The 13,706-nt window shown below is 40.9% G+C and overlaps 1 protein-coding gene across 5 annotated transcripts in view; it reads right to left on the bottom strand.

Moving 5' to 3' along the window:
• LOC127423191 (dynamin-binding protein-like) overlaps positions 1–13,706 on the bottom strand; it is a 63,288-nt gene that overhangs the window by 27,535 nt on the left and 22,047 nt on the right. For 4 of the 5 annotated variants that reach the window (XM_051667323.1, XM_051667324.1, XM_051667322.1 and 1 more), the window contains one exon: positions 10,626–12,827. In XM_051667323.1, coding sequence (XP_051523283.1) covers positions 10,626–12,827 — 2,202 coding nt within the window. Of the gene's footprint in view, positions 1–1,498; positions 3,376–10,625; positions 12,828–13,706 lie in introns of those variants that run through there. The other variant, XM_051667326.1, reaches the window with a different exon arrangement.

Raw genomic sequence — 13,706 nt, 5'->3', positions numbered from 1 at the left:
CCTGGGCCTCCTCTTCATAGTGCCCCAAACTCAATAGTATGAAGTCTTCAAGGCTTTATGGATAGAGGGGGGAGGGATGTGGTACCAAGCACATCCTAGTCTCAGAGATTTCCCCTGGAGTCTCTTGTCCTCCTCCTCCCCCATTAGGTGCTGACTAGAGCACTGGACTATAGGGGATTACCCTAGGCTGAACTGGCCACCTGCTCTGTGTCAGACATGACACTGGCCAGACGAATCTTCCTGTGAGACACCTATTGTAAGCCACCAGTCACCAACCACTGACAATGAAAACAAACACTGAAGCCTCATGTTAAAAAAGTTAATCACACTGATGAGATTGCTATGGGAAGCACCCTCTGTTCTGCTGCTCTATACTGTCAGGGAAACTAAAGGAGTAGACACTGTTTAAACAAATACAGATATAGCCCCAAAAGTATATGGACCCTTAAGCCACTTAAATGCATGAACTGAATTGGATTAGAAAACAAAACAAAGTAAGTGTCACCTGAAATCAAATGATACTAGATACTTTTCTCTGAACTAACTACACTTTTCTGAGCCTTTTATGCAATTACTTTTAACCACCTGGTCCCACGGTAATTTAGTAGATGTATGAAGTCAGTTCCTCTCAAGTTCATACAGGTGTCCTAGTGGAGTATGCAAAAGACATGTTCCACAAAGTTTTACACAAAGGATAGTGCTTAGACTAAACTTCATTTAGTTATTTATTTTTTAAAAAATTTAAAGAGCGCTTTTGCTCTTTCCTTAAAATAAATTTGACTTGGTTTTACATTTTATCTAATGCAATACAATTCATACATTTACAAGTGTGGCATGAGTGTCCAAATACGTTTTTCAGCTCTTGGTAAAAAGATTTGGGCATTTGGTGGATGGGGTTTTCTATGTCATTGTTTTATTCTCATTCTTTATCAAGTTTAACATCAAAGTGCCATCAAACACTAATGATTATCAAAGACTAGTGTTTACCAAAAAAAAGAGATAAGACAAAAAAGGAAGAGAGAGAAAGAAACACAGAGAGTGAGGGGTGAAAAGACAGACAACAAAGACTCAGAAAAGTAACAAAACCTGTTCAACCAGTTCCCCCCACCCTGTGAGCTTCCAAGTTCACCTCTCCGAAAAAGAAAAACACGTGAAACTGAGATTCCACTACGCACAGAGAATTTCAATAGCCAGTCTCACAGACATGCATACCTATGCATTAAGATGGTGACAGCATGATCAGCACTTTTGGTATTTCCTGAATTGATTCTGGAGACGTCCACAGCAAAGCTGAAGGTCAAAAGCTAGCTATAAACAGGCGATATTCATGTGGACATGTTTTGGTTGGCTTACAGATAGCTCTGTTATTTCATTTTCAACTAATTCCGTTACATCATAGAACATCCACATCTATCTCAAGGTGTGTTCTGCCCCTGTTCTGACATCATTAGTTTTATTGTTTAGGTACTACATGTGCAGCTGGTGCTGACGATTTTACCTTGTTTCTTTTTCCTGTTGGTGGCATACTCTGACTTCCTAAGAGAGCTGGGTGCTGTTTTCCTATAGAAGCTGTTCCTGTCCAGTGAACCCACATAAACAGGCTTCCGTGTCAGTACTTGTCTTTCCATATCCAGTTTTCCTGAACCCAAACGATCACTGTCCTGGTTCTTGTGGTCATAGCTGATGTTGAAAGGATCCTCGTAAGACCGTTTCTCCCTGAGTGTCTCCTTGTTATAAACATCCTTTTCCCATTCCAAGCAGTTTCTTCCACTGCTGTAGTCACTATTGTAACCTTCTTGTTTGTGTTCTTCTGAAACAGACCTTAGATCTCTGTATCGTTCCCTGCTTTTCTGGTCAAACTGATCTCTCTCGCATCCCTTGTCTTCATAGCAGTCTTTGACACCACTATCATATCGATCATCTTTCCGGTAGTTTCTTTCATCCTTGTCTCTGAAAACATGATAGTGGTCTTTTTCTCTACGGAGATCAACTGTGTCTCTTTCCTTAGGCTCAAAGCGATCCTTCTTCTCAGACTGGCTATTTTCTCTGTAATCATACCGGTCCCTCTCCTTTAGGTCATAGTGGTTACCTTTCATGCGTTCGAACCAGTCCTTGTCCTTGGCATCTAGTTTGTCACCTGACTTATATTTAGAGTAGTCTCTGTCTCTTAGTTCAGCATCTGTCCTTTCTATTCGGTCATAGTAGTCAGCTTTCCTAAAATCATTGCGGATCTTCTCCTTTTCTCTGTTGTCACAGTAATTGCCTTTCCTTTGTGCATATCTGTTATGGTCTCTTTGTTCACATGAGTCTCTTTCTCTATTCTGGTAGCTGTCACTCCTCCTACAACCTTCCTCACGGTCCCCATATTCGTAGCGGTCTTCGTTTCGGTGATCATAGTGGTCTTTCTCTCTACGATCATACTTGTCATTGTCTCTGGAATCATATAGGTCAGTTTCTCTATATCTGTACCTGTCCTTTTTCCTGTTTTCATAGTGTTCTTGATATTTGCTGTCATAATGCATATCTCTACTGTCATAACGGTCATACTTATCCAGCTCTTTTAGATCATGAGAGTCCCGGCCCCTGCGGTTCTCATCTCTGTTATGATCTCGCTTCTTAGTGTAGTAGTCCACATTTTCACGGTCGGAATTGTGCACATAACGATCTCTACGACTGTAAGGCTCTCGCTCCCCATAGTAATCATCTGATTCCCAAGAGTTGTACCGGTTCACATGGCCAGGATGATCCTTACTCCTCAGGCTTGGAACATAGTCTCTGTTCTCTCTGTGGTTAGAGTAATCCACACAGTCTCTGCCCTCATAAAAACAGTGATTGCCTGTCCATTCCTGTGGCATCCTTGGCTCCTGATACACAGCCTCTGGGAATTGATAGAAGAATTGCTGGGGAGGGGCCTCTCGATAAGGGACCCTGTCCCAGTCTTCATACTCCCAGCAGTGTTGACGGATCCCACTGGCTTGTGCGAGGGTTTGTCCGAGGTAGGCCTGTTGATCCCAGTGTCCAGGTGCAGGTCTGAATTCCTGCTGGCATATAATCTGCTGCTGCTGAAGCTGTTGCTGCTGTTGAAAATTCAGCATCGGCATGCATCGCTCCTTCTCCCAGCTCTCACTTACCAATTCCTCCACACTCTTACCTCTCTTGGGAGGAGCCCTGCTGAAGTCGCAGTGCACTGGGGAAAATGGCATCGGGTGGCCCAAGGCCACCTGTCCTTTCATAATTGCTGTGAGACTTCACTTTTTCCTATAAACAGGGCAAGCTGTGTTAGCTCCCCCAGATTTCACATTCCAGATCCAGATGTAGAGGAGTCCACCTGTCAGACATGCTCTCTAACTCTCTCTCTCACTCCAACTCTCTTTCTCTGACGCCTGACAAAACAGGACTGTCTGGTTCAGACCTGAGAAACTCAAATCTCTCTCTCTCTTTCTCTCCGCCTACTCAGCCAATAGGAAGAGGAGAGGGAAGGAGGTGGGGGAGGGAGGCAGCAAGAATGGAGATGAGGCAAGGGGGAGGTATTTGGGGTTGATTATTGAACACAGTCACATGAATGGTTTACAGGGAGGCTATGATTTGCTGGAATCTCTGTTTGCAGGAAAACACAGGCTGGGATTCATAACCCTCCCTCGGAAGAGGAGGGAGCATTATCCTATTCATATCCTATTCAACTTCTTTGAGGTGTTTTTTAAACTTGGCAATGCTCATGAGCAGAAATGTATCTGCCTCTTGAGGGTGCATGTTGTCTATTTTAACACTTTTGACATTGTTATGCAACTAAAACTATCATCTTGGATCTCTGTCTACTAATCTGTAGTACTCATCTTTAAAAAGTCTAGAAAGAAAAAGTTTAGCTGAGAAAACACTGGTATTATCTGTTCTTTCAAAAGCAGGATCAAATCTGCACTAACTTGTTCATTATAATTATTATAAACCTGTTTAGTAGCTCTGAACAACATTTGCACATTTGTTTGATACTCAGATGAGAGAGGTTCCCATGAATTCATAATCTGCTTTCATGTTTCAACAAGATGACCTGGGAAAGTTGGACACAGGCCGATTATTCCAGAGAGCACCACGCTCTGTTGAGTGCCTGCACACTCCACAATGAGCCATTGTTAAGGACTGCCCCTAGCTTCACAGGCTATGGCATCTTTTTAAGTGAGGAAGAAAAAAAACTGCTATTCATGTGCTTCAGTATACTATATTACTCCCCTTTGACAGTAAAAGACAAAACAGTACACGGTGCTATGATTTACTATTGAACACAGTACAGGGAATTTGCTACTGTTCACAAATCCCAGTACTATGAAAATGGTGTAAACATAGAACAAAAAATGCTGAGGTGTTTTGCTACAAGTAATTATGGAATTAAAATATCACAGATGCTAAGGTTGAAAAGTGAGAATGGAAGATTTTCTGGGCCAGATTGCTTGTTCTCTCTATTTTATGAACTTTGGTATTTTGATAATCAGTGTTTAAGATCTCACATTACTTTACACAGAGCAGACCGAAACTGCATAGTGTTTTTTCACTCCAGGAACATCAAGAGCGACATTCTTGTTGTGTAATTGTTAGCACATGAGTTTTAGTTTGTTAACACAAGTACAAGCCTTTGAAACTAAAAAAAGAACTCCCTTTCAAACATTGCACACCTGGTGCTTTGCTTATAAAACGTGTTTTATGCATTCACTTGAATTTGAACCTACATATTTTGTTGAATGTTTTAGGTTAATATTTAAAAGAATGGAGGCATGCAGAAGGCAGAAAGTGTGAGTGAACAAACAAGGTCCTTGGGGAGTTTAAAACATTGTTCTGTAGTTAGTGGCTCTTCATGTCCAGAGATTTAAAAAAAAAAAAAAAAAAAAAAAAAGGAAATTGAAACCAGTTGCTCTATGAAAAAGTATGACTCTCATTTAGGACACATTTAGAGCCTCTAGATCAAAAGCACTTCAAGCAGAGACAATGTCCCTCAGTGAGTACCAGTCTCATACATTTTGATTAGTCCAAACTAACCACAGAATCCAAAAAGCAATTACAGCCTAAGAAGCATGCTTGAGACAGAGGTGAGGATACAGGTCTTGCATACCACTCCTCTCATCCTGTTTCTAAATATGCCCTCCATCGACTCCCACACAGCCTTTCCAGCAGGCAATGGGATTGTGCAGCTCTTTAAAGTGCCTTCTGTTAACCTGAATAGAGTTTTGTGCATGAGACGGGTATAGAAAAGCGGTGCGCTAAAGATTAGATCCAGGACACAAATAAGCTTGATGCTTTTTATTTGCACCCAACAGATTCCCTATTAGAATAAGGGTGAACGGGGCAGCTGAAGGCTGGAATGAGACACAAAAACTCACAGATACAAGCATAACTGGGTCCATCATAACCTGAATCAGAAATATTTCTGTGTTCCAATCACCTCTGTGGGAAGATTTGTTTCCACAAAGGGAGTTATGCATTAGAAACATGAGAGCTTGCGGCTCTGATAAGACAAAAACACTCCAAGACTGGACTCCTCTAAAATGTCTTCTCTAAACTTCTTTCTCTCTCCTTCACCATCAATTACAGTCTCAAATAACTGCTAATCCTGTCTTGCTTCCAATTTCTTCTTGTTTTTTTTTTCTCCGTTCCTGAAGAGCTGATGAAATGAATCTCCTCCCACCTAGAAAACCGCTGTATAGCAAACACGGCTTCATAGCTGATATACTCTTGACTCCCTACACTGTAACAATAAATAACCATTGTTTCTGCCCTCTCTACTGGGAAACACACCCTGTTATGATAAATGTGGAAACACACAAAAACTCACACCACACAGACACAGAGACACACACACACACACACACACACACACACACACCTTCAATGGATAAAGAGAAACACATCAGGAAATGCTGCTACTAACACAATGATTCAATATAAGACTGGGGTTTGACTGAAGTCTAGACCTGACACCCATTGTAATCAACTAAAGAATTTTATTGAGATCATCCAACTATACAGTGGGGTTCAAAAGTCTGGTTGCATCCACATTTAAATTTGGGTTTTAAAATCTAATTTAAACCTAATAAAGTTTTAGGATTTAAAAAAATTTAAAACAACAAAATGTAATGACTTAAAATGAATAAAATATTTGATAACACTTTGAAATAATGAAATAACAATGAAGAACACTTTTATAGCATTTATTAATCATAATGTTAATTTCTACATATATTTTTTTACATTAAAAGTTGTATATATTAACATTAATAGTAACACTAGTATTCATTAATAAACATGAACAAAAATGTAAAATTCTGTAAAACGTAATTGTTCGTGATCCCTAATGCATTTACTAATGTTAATGAATACAACCTTATTGTAGAGTGTAACCAGATATTCAAGATTTTGCACTATTTTGAGGTTGCTACAATCAAATAAGCATATTTGTGACATGGACAATGTTAACAGCATTGTGCAAAAGGTCAGAGACCGTATTCACAAAGATTTGTATTTTACCACAAGGAGTTCTCCAAAGAGTTCCTATCTATGAGTTTTTGCTTTAAACCTATTCACAAAACTGCTAAGAGCAAGTTTTACTAAGGAAATCTTAAGATAGGAGTAAGGCGGAGTTGACCTCGTTGCTATAGATGATGTCACATTTTATTAGCACACTCTTTTAAATCGCCCTCAGTGATTGGTAGACAGGGAACCGCTACTTGTCATCTAAGACAGACAACCATCTATATACTGTATATACACATAGGATGGATGGATGGATGGATGGAAGGACGGATTTATTTTTTCGGTTCTTCATCCTGTGTTGATGTAATGAAACGAGCGTGCATCCCGTCAACAACATCACAACACCGGGTAGCCCGATTGCCGTGGTTCCCCATGAAAATCTTTTGTGAATACAGGCCCTGATTTCCTTGTTCCATTGAAGCACAAAAGATGCTCTTTGTGACAAACATATTCCAGTCCATGACAGCTAGACTGTATTCCAAGGTGACATAACAAATTCTAAAGAAATTCATGCTGATAATACAATTTGTAATTAAAACAAATTCAACAAATTAGGAAAAAAGGCTTTTGAACCTTACTGTGTAATTCAGTGAGTGTAAACAAATCAATTTAATCTCCTTTCTATGCACTAATTTTATTTATTTTATATAGCCTTCATAAAAAGGTATTTTGATTAGTAAAGACAACAGCATAAAGGAAGAAGGAAAAGACTGATTGAAGAACAAGAGAGGACTTTAAATCAAATTTGATTTCACATACTCAAACACTGTTGCTCAGATCCACTGCAGTTCACCCAAGATGAACAGGCATCACAGAGAACTGCTGGTATTCAGCATGCCTTGGGCAGCGCTCCAAACCAAAGACATGCATCATTGTGCCTGATAATCACTCCTATCGAGCCATCCAAAGGTGAACTCCTTTGGTTTATAATTGTCCTATTATCAAGTCCAAAACATGATCCAAGTTTGAAATGAAATTCCTTGTCCCTTATTCTTAAAATAGATGGATGTGCCTTGCAAGAAGTAGGTTACACTTATCAAACAAGATGTGTACACAGCTGTGTGCAAACAGTGTATTTGTGTGTGATGCACATAAAGATGTCACATGCTATGAACACACAAACACAAAGAAAAGAGCAATGCCTTGGCTATGGAATGCCAGAAATAGCGAACAGGCACAAAATCAATTTTGAATGGAAAGGAACCATTAAAAACAAGTCCATAAATAATCCTTAACCAAACTCTAAAACACCACATACTGAGGATCAATACACAATCCATTTCCCTTTTAGGAGCCGTTCACACAGGACATGTTTTTGCATCTTTCTCAGCCATTTTGGAATTGTTTTTCTATGTAAACGTGCTAGATAGACGTCTTTGACCGCTGCACTTCATCCACGGCTTTTATAGCATCTCGTGCCATGAGTGCAACGTTTTTAGTATTATCAATTCAAGAACTTCACATTTTAAAAAGCTTCTTATTATTTGAAAAGGTTTGACTCTACTGTGACAATTACATGCAAATTGCAGAGAACTGTACAGAATATGACTGTACAAAAATTCTAGCAAATAAAAAAGTCTTAAAACACCTGCATTATTCTCCATCTAGCTCTTTTAAAATGCAAGAATGTGTCCTGTGTAAATGGCCTGAGTCTTACCTGGTGCACATGTAGTTCTGGTCCCAAGAACATGGCCAAAAAGTGCAGTGAGACGCACCATAGGCCGCACCAGAGAGCTCCAGAGTCTGGCTCTGAATCCACTGGTGCTCATGATCTCCAAAGAACCCTGATTACTGTGGTATGTCTACCACTATACTAAAAGACTGGAGCAGGATTGAGACAGGGATTATGAGGGTAAAGAGAGATGAAGAGAGAAAGGTACAGAGAGACAGAGAGAAAGAGAGAGAGAGAGAGAGAAAGAGAGGGAAAGAGAGGGAAAGAGAGGGAAACACAGTGACGGGACTGTAAAGAGAGGCCCTTGGTCACCGCTCCCTCTCACTATAGGTTCAGAATGTACTTTATATGTAAGTGGGAAAGGTCTAACCAATAGGACCAGCATTCCACACATAAGTAATACACTCATGCTAAAGCAATTACGAGGTCATTGGTAAGGGTAGTAGTCGTTATTCACTGAAAATCTTTGATGGTCTGTATCATAAACAGTCAAGACATGGAAGTTATTATTCTGAAGTGCGAACGAGATTTGAGCGCTATGGTGAAGGGGAAGATTTTCAGTTAAGACTTAAAATTTGATCTGTTCTTCGCACAAAGCTATAGTGCTTTAGAAGACATGTACTATAGTGCACTCGGCCTCATTTACTTTCATTGCTTTGTAACCCTGAAAGGGTCAACAGCCCAAATCTCCGTCTGGTCAGCACATGATCTTTTAGCATGCCAAGATTAACTTGAGAGCACCTTAAAAAGCCGGGGCTTATAAATAGGGTGACTGGATGAGATCTATCAAGGATCCTTCCAATTTCCTCTCTCAGACTGTTATTTAGTATAACATTTACATTTACATTTATGCATTTGGCAGACGCTTTTATCCAAAGCGACTTACAGTGCCCTGATTACAGGGACAATCCCCCTGGAGCAACCTGGAGTTAAGTGCCTTGCTCAAGGACACAATGGTGGTGGCTGTGGGGATTGAACCAACAACCTTTTGCTTACCAGTTCAGTGCTTTAGTCCACTACACTACACTAAGCCATGGGTAAGACAGCGATACATATTCATAAAGACAGAATTCCCTGGAAATATGTTGCGTTGACTCACATGGTGTGGAGAAATTCAACATAAGTAAAAGCTGTGTGTATCGACACACCCAGTACAGTGAACTTTGTTTCGGATGACGGTTTCAATACTATATCAAAGGAGTTCAGTGGGTACACCTGTAACACAGCAAGATGTAATTTGACCTCAAAGAGTATAGTGGCTGATTGGGTACGGGTATGTTATATGATTCAAATCATTGAGCACTGCTATGCAAATCCAAGTATGCAGGTATTCAAATCAAACCTCTGCATGGTCAAACACACACAGTCACACATGTTGTTTTCTAGGGCTGAATTTGGTGTTTTGTTTAATCAGAGAGTGTGACCGACAGATAACAGATAAGAGGGACTGCCTGCCAGCTGTACATTACCTGTTATTCCATATCTTTTTTTTTTTTTTAAAACAGATAGACCAGCTTGACCAATGATAATCAGCTTGACCAATGTTTTTTTTTAAATTTTTTTTTATTAATATTCACCTTTTACTTCTTAATCGTTTTTTAAAATACTGGATCTACAAATAAATGGCACCATTTCTATGGTCAATAAACAATAACAACCAACACCACAACTGTGCGTTCAACAGGAAACAATGGTATTCAGAGATAAAGTAACTTACTTATTTAATGTATTGTTTGCATAAAAACTTTTCATGACAGCAGTTCATTATTTAGTGCAAAACACAAAGCATTTTAACCTTAATGGTTACATTGCACACACCATTTAGATAGCAAAACAACTAGGCATAATATATAAATGGCATAATTAATACCAATAACAATAATAATACTTTTATGTATTGTTTTATTATGGATGTTTTAAATTATTATTATTATTATTATTATTAAACATCATGCATTTAATGTTTTTTTTTAATGTTTTTAATGTTGCAGTCTAATAACTATTTAGCTATTATTGTGTCAAAAAGTACAAATGCAACTTAAAATGAAACATTTAAAAAAAACATTCGCTATTGGTCGTAAGAAAACAATATCAGTCGACCTCTACTTTACTCCCAGATCAACTGATTGGCAGTTTTAGTGGTCGACAGATATAAAGTAAAAGGTAGATAAATTGGCCGATATTTAGTACTTTTAAATACCATCCGTGGTTACAGGACTACTGCGTGCACTGTATTTCATTCTTCCTTTTATTCATGTTTTAACAATTCCTTTGCGTGAAAAAATTACTAAAATGTCAAGTCTAAACAGAAACCAGGAGAAGCTGCTATCTACTATTTATAATTGTGATCTCTAGATATCGGTATGACCATTAAAAAAAAAAAAACCTATCAAACGATCACTTTTTGGAAGTAAAGTGAAGAATTAGAGACTCTTACCTTGTAGCTGCTGCTGTTCCAGAGTCAGTGTCTCCATGGAGTAGGTGCAGAACTCCAGATTCTCCAGAGCCTGTTGTCTTGCGGTCTCATCCTGCTCCTCTTCCAGCATGGCCTGCAGCTCCTGGGCTGTATGAGAATACATATCAATGTCCCTCTCCACCTCCTCCAACCTCAAAAGCAACCTGTATTGCTCCTGTTCCCTCTCCCTTTCTCTCTCCATCTCTTTCTCCAGAGCATCCTCTGCCTCCTCTACCTCTTCAACTATCTCTTTTTCATCTGGCAAGGTGTAGAAGGGGTTGGAGGTTGGTGGAGGGGGGTGAGATGTCACAGTGCTGGTGCGGGGGCAGGGAGGAGGTGGGCGTGGCACTGGGCGTGCTGGTCTATAAGGTTGAGGAGCAATGCGGCCATTGGTGGAAGGACAATGCGTGTTTATAGGAGCTGATAGCCTTAGGACCCGCGGTCGAGGAGGAGGCGGGCGTAGCATTTTCCGTCTCTCTAAAGAGGAGGAGGCAGTGCCAGAAAGGGAGGAAGTGGGAGGTAACAGACGGTCCATTGAGGAGTGGGAGGAGCCACTGATTAAGTCATTCTCACTGCTGTAGTCCAAAATAGAGAAATGGCGGGAAACTTTGTTGCCCCATTCGTCACTAACCTCCTCCCATTGGGTTTGTTCCGTGGCTCCATTGCTATGACCCGGCAAGCTCCGTTCGAACTCTATCAGCTGTTGAGAAAGCTTGGCTTCAAGGTCACCAGAGGATACAGCCAAAGTCCCAAGTGTCTGAGATGTTGGCAACCCATCTGAGCCCCGTTCCTGAGACCATGCCCAGGGGTCGCTGTGGCCACCAGAGATTAGGTCAGCATCGTTGACGTTTGCATGGCGAGTCAACTTCTTCTGCCTGTTCTTCTGACCAGAATGTGTTGAGATCTTACTGCTGAAGGGGTTTCTGCTGTCATGAGAGGCATAGTGGCCATTGTTTCTCGTCCAATTAGGTGAGATTCTGTTGTGTGGGTTCAGACTTTGGTTCCTTGTGATGGGTGCTGGGGGAGGTTCTCGTAAGCTAATATGGGAACTTGTGCTGTATTGTCTATTACTGAGAGCATGTAGACTGGGCCTAGGTGGCAACTGGGGTCTACCTTGAATGGGGCTGCTTGTGCTGGTCCGTTGGACTGCACATAGGGCTGAGCTACCAACTCTATGGGGTTGTGCATGAGGGGGTGGGGGTCTCTCAATCCTCCGTTTTTGAACCTGTGATTGATTCTGAATCATTCCTCTGTCTTGAGAACTTATATTGGAATGTGCGTAGCTAACACAGTCTTCCTTTCTCTCCTCCTCCCTTCGTTCAAAGTAATCCAGATCCCAAACCGTATGGTCCTCCTGAGTTGCCCGCTCTTGGCTGTATTCTGGCACTGTGTGGTCCTGCTGAGCCAGGTTATCATCAGGAGTATAGCACTCCTCTTCCCCTCTATCAGATGCACTGATTTCATTCAATAAAGTCTCTGTTTGAGGTAAAGTCTGCAGCTGCCTTTCCATCTTGACAAATCGATGGGGGAAAACTCCTCTTCTGTCATGTATTTGCCCCTCCAACCAGCCATCCTCTAGTGTCGCCAGGATTCGGATCCTATCCCCTACATTAAAGTCCAGCTCACCAGGCTCAATGGCCCGGAATTCATACAGTGCAACACCATGCATAGCTCCTTCCTCTTCCTCCTCTTCCTCTTGCTGTTGTTGAATTTCCAATTCTAGATTTTCCTCGTCTCTCTCTTCCTCCACCCTTCTCTCCTCTTCTTCTATGCTGTAAGCCGGGTACTGTTCCAGGCTTTCAGGTTCAGGCTCCTCCAAAGGTGAGCGCAGGGGTCCCAGCAGCTCCACAAAGCCCTCAGGAAAAACTCCTGTTCTGCAGTCCAGCTCACCCTGGAACCAGCCAGGCTCTGGCAGGCCAATGATGGTGATGACGTCACCCTCACGGAAGTCCAGCTCTTCATCCAGTTGGGCATGGAGGCTCATGAGAGCACGGGCCTGGCCGAGTGCATGTGGGGGCAGTTCAGAGGCCTGGGCAGCTGCACTGCGCTCTGACAGCTGTCTGGACCGACCTGAAAGCTCCAGCTCTTTAATGCATGACTTGGGGAAGAGTCCACGTGAGCCCCACACATTACGCCCTCTCATCCACATCACATCCACACTGCCTTCAACAGCAACCACATCACCTACAGCAGGATGAAGTGATATGAGACATAAATGCAGTTGAAAACTATTAATAAATTAGTCGCTCTGGATAACATTGTCTGCTAAATGTTTTATATATTAATGTAGATATAACTAGCAGAAGTGTAATTAAGCTAATACTTATGTTTTCACCAAGCACATAACAAATTTCTTTACGCTGTCCTTGCAAATAGCATTAGATCTGTGTGAAGTTCACCTCTGACCTTAATTTAGTTTGCATGGGAGTAGTAGTCATTACTGCGGTCAGATTCAGTCAGCAATCACACACACACATACATGCACACAGACACCAAAGTGAGCCAGAATGTCCACTGGGGTCACAGGGGTCACATTCCACACAGACGTGCTCCGCCTCCCATTGTGTTCAACTCATAAACTAGAACAATGTTTATGATCCCCACTGACTATGATAGAGGAAGCAAACTTCATCCAATGGTGTTTTTCACACAAAAAAGTGTGCAAGGCACAAATCACAGCTTCCATACAAGATCACTTTACTAACAATGAGAAAAACTAATACACAACATAAATCAGAGAAAACAGCATTCACAACAATACCAAAAAAAAAAAAAAAAAAAAAATTCTACAAAAACCTTCAGGTAAATGATGAAAGGAAGAGAATTATTGAATACAAACATACAGAATTTTAATGTTCTTTTCTATTCATTGGAAATAGAAAGATCATTTACCCAATAACAAAAACACACAACTAGTGACATCTTGTGGTGAACTGAGATCTGGTCTTCAATGCTATTTTCAAACTACACAGTGCTCAAACACTGAAAAAGAACCTCCACTGTTCATAAAAAAGACTAAAAACTGGAAGCACCAGGGATAAAAACAATCTATCACTGTCTTAC

Source organism: Myxocyprinus asiaticus, chromosome 32, assembly GCF_019703515.2.
Source record: "Myxocyprinus asiaticus isolate MX2 ecotype Aquarium Trade chromosome 32, UBuf_Myxa_2, whole genome shotgun sequence".
NCBI classification, from domain to species: Eukaryota; Metazoa; Chordata; class Actinopteri; order Cypriniformes; family Catostomidae; genus Myxocyprinus; species Myxocyprinus asiaticus.
Note: the sequence above shows the minus strand (reverse complement) of the source record. Positions and strands in the feature narration are given on the sequence as shown.